Source organism: Ciona intestinalis, unplaced genomic scaffold (assembly GCF_000224145.3).
Source record: "Ciona intestinalis unplaced genomic scaffold, KH HT000489.1, whole genome shotgun sequence".
Lineage (NCBI taxonomy): Eukaryota > Metazoa > Chordata > Ascidiacea > Phlebobranchia > Cionidae > Ciona > Ciona intestinalis.
Window position 1 is genome coordinate 6638 of NW_004190810.1, and position 1723 is coordinate 8360.

Genomic DNA, 1723 nt, shown 5'->3' on the forward strand with positions numbered 1-1723 from the left:
CGGACATGAAAAACCTATGGTTAAATTGATAAACTGTTGGCTGCGACAATAGTTCCACTTTCCAACATTGTTCAATATTGGGCAATTTCCAAATCTTTTAATGAAAACAGATTATTATTTAAGTAAGATTTTGATAAGTGTATAGCAGGGGTGTTTAACATGCATGGTAACTCGTAAGCTGCCATGAGGTGTATAAAAACCTGTGTTATAACTGTCGTTTTCAGGCAAATGTTATTATGGTATGTAAATTATTTGAAAATTAATGTAAAGTACCTGTACACAAGTTGTTGCACATTTCGTTAATATTAGTTGAGAATCCCCATCTTGAGTTATATCATTTACTTCAGCTTGGTTGATACTTATTTCAAAATACTTGCGAGATTTCTTAAGTTGGTCCATGAAAATAAGTCGGCCATCTTTCATGCCCATTACCAACAAATGCCTGATATATATGTTTCATTATTTTTAATCAAAACATGAGATATTTAGTTAAACTAATGTACTATATAAAAAAAGCATTCACATTTAATTCGTAATATCTTTTTTAATCAAATACCCCACACCCCTCTATTCTATTCAACAATAAATTTTTCAATTCGTTTTGATACCAACCTGTTTTTTGCTGAACACATTCCTTCATCAGTATGATATTGAAACCCCTTGCTTGAAAACACAGCACACAAACAATTACAATCACATATCTGAGCTGAACCACTTCCATTAGCAGTTGGTCGATTGAGAACAGTTTTATTTCCCAGCTTTGCCTTTCCTGTTTGTGTACTGAATGTTGTGTATGGACGTTGCAGATCGTGTATGTTCCATTCCCATAACCTGATGTATATTAAAGAGATCATTTGTTTGTTTATATATGGAAATCCAAAGTCATAAAAGAGGTTTTCCACAAACAAGAAATCAAACACAAAGTTACATATATTCGTAAGTAAGTACAGTATAAGGTGCATGAAACAAAACACTTGTAACATAACAACTGTTATTGGACGAATTTAAATAACCCCATTTTTTTAAATATTTTAATTTTATAAAAATTTCTTAAACACTTAATTCACAGATAAAGTATAAATATCATTTATAGCAACAAAGTAGTCTGGTAGTAGCATACCTGCATGCTGGATCAGTTTTTCCAGTATATACCCATATATTGGATGTAGAAATAAGAACAAAGAAGAGATTATTGTATCTACTGTATGTGAGACTGAGTATAGTGCTGAGTAAAGACACCACTGGAGCAGGTAGAACTGTACACAGTGCATTTGATGGGACATTTTGTTGCTTGAATAATCGTATACTGCCTGTTAAGGATAGAATAAACAGTAGGTTTATATACTGAATGTTTTGCATTAATTTTGTGGACTCATATTTTACATTAAAAGTAATTATATTTTGGTGAAATTTTGGTGTTGGGGTAATGGGCCAACTCTGAGGTTCCATGGCCTCACCCTTACAGAATAGAACTGAAAGTTAATAAACAAATTAAAAATGCTTTTTATTCAAGAAATGTACTCATTGTAAAACTCTAAGGCGTCTAAAGTTGTTTTAATTTCGAACATCGTTTTACCAGCCAACAAACAGAACAAATATAAAATTTCCTTCTAAGTAACAACACATCACCTAGTCACCTACCATCATCCCCAGCAACTAAAACTCTTGTAGATTTATTTTCATCTTTAATAATTTCAAGTTTGTTGATCCCACATCTAGCATG

The 1723-nt window shown here is 32.0% G+C and overlaps 1 protein-coding gene across 1 annotated transcript in view; it reads right to left on the bottom strand.

Annotated features, from left to right (window-relative positions):
• LOC100184242 overlaps nucleotides 1-1717 on the bottom strand; it is a 7686-nt gene extending 5969 nt beyond the window's left edge. Inside the window, exons 1-5 of the mRNA XM_018816665.2 lie at nucleotides 1642-1717; nucleotides 1121-1310; nucleotides 613-831; nucleotides 274-442; nucleotides 15-94 (exon numbers count right to left, since the gene is read on the bottom strand). Coding sequence (XP_018672210.1) covers nucleotides 15-94; nucleotides 274-442; nucleotides 613-632 — 269 coding nt within the window. The 5' untranslated portion in view covers nucleotides 633-831; nucleotides 1121-1310; nucleotides 1642-1717. The remainder of the gene's footprint in view (nucleotides 1-14; nucleotides 95-273; nucleotides 443-612; nucleotides 832-1120; nucleotides 1311-1641) is intronic.
• Nucleotides 1718-1723: the final 6 nt, after the last annotated feature.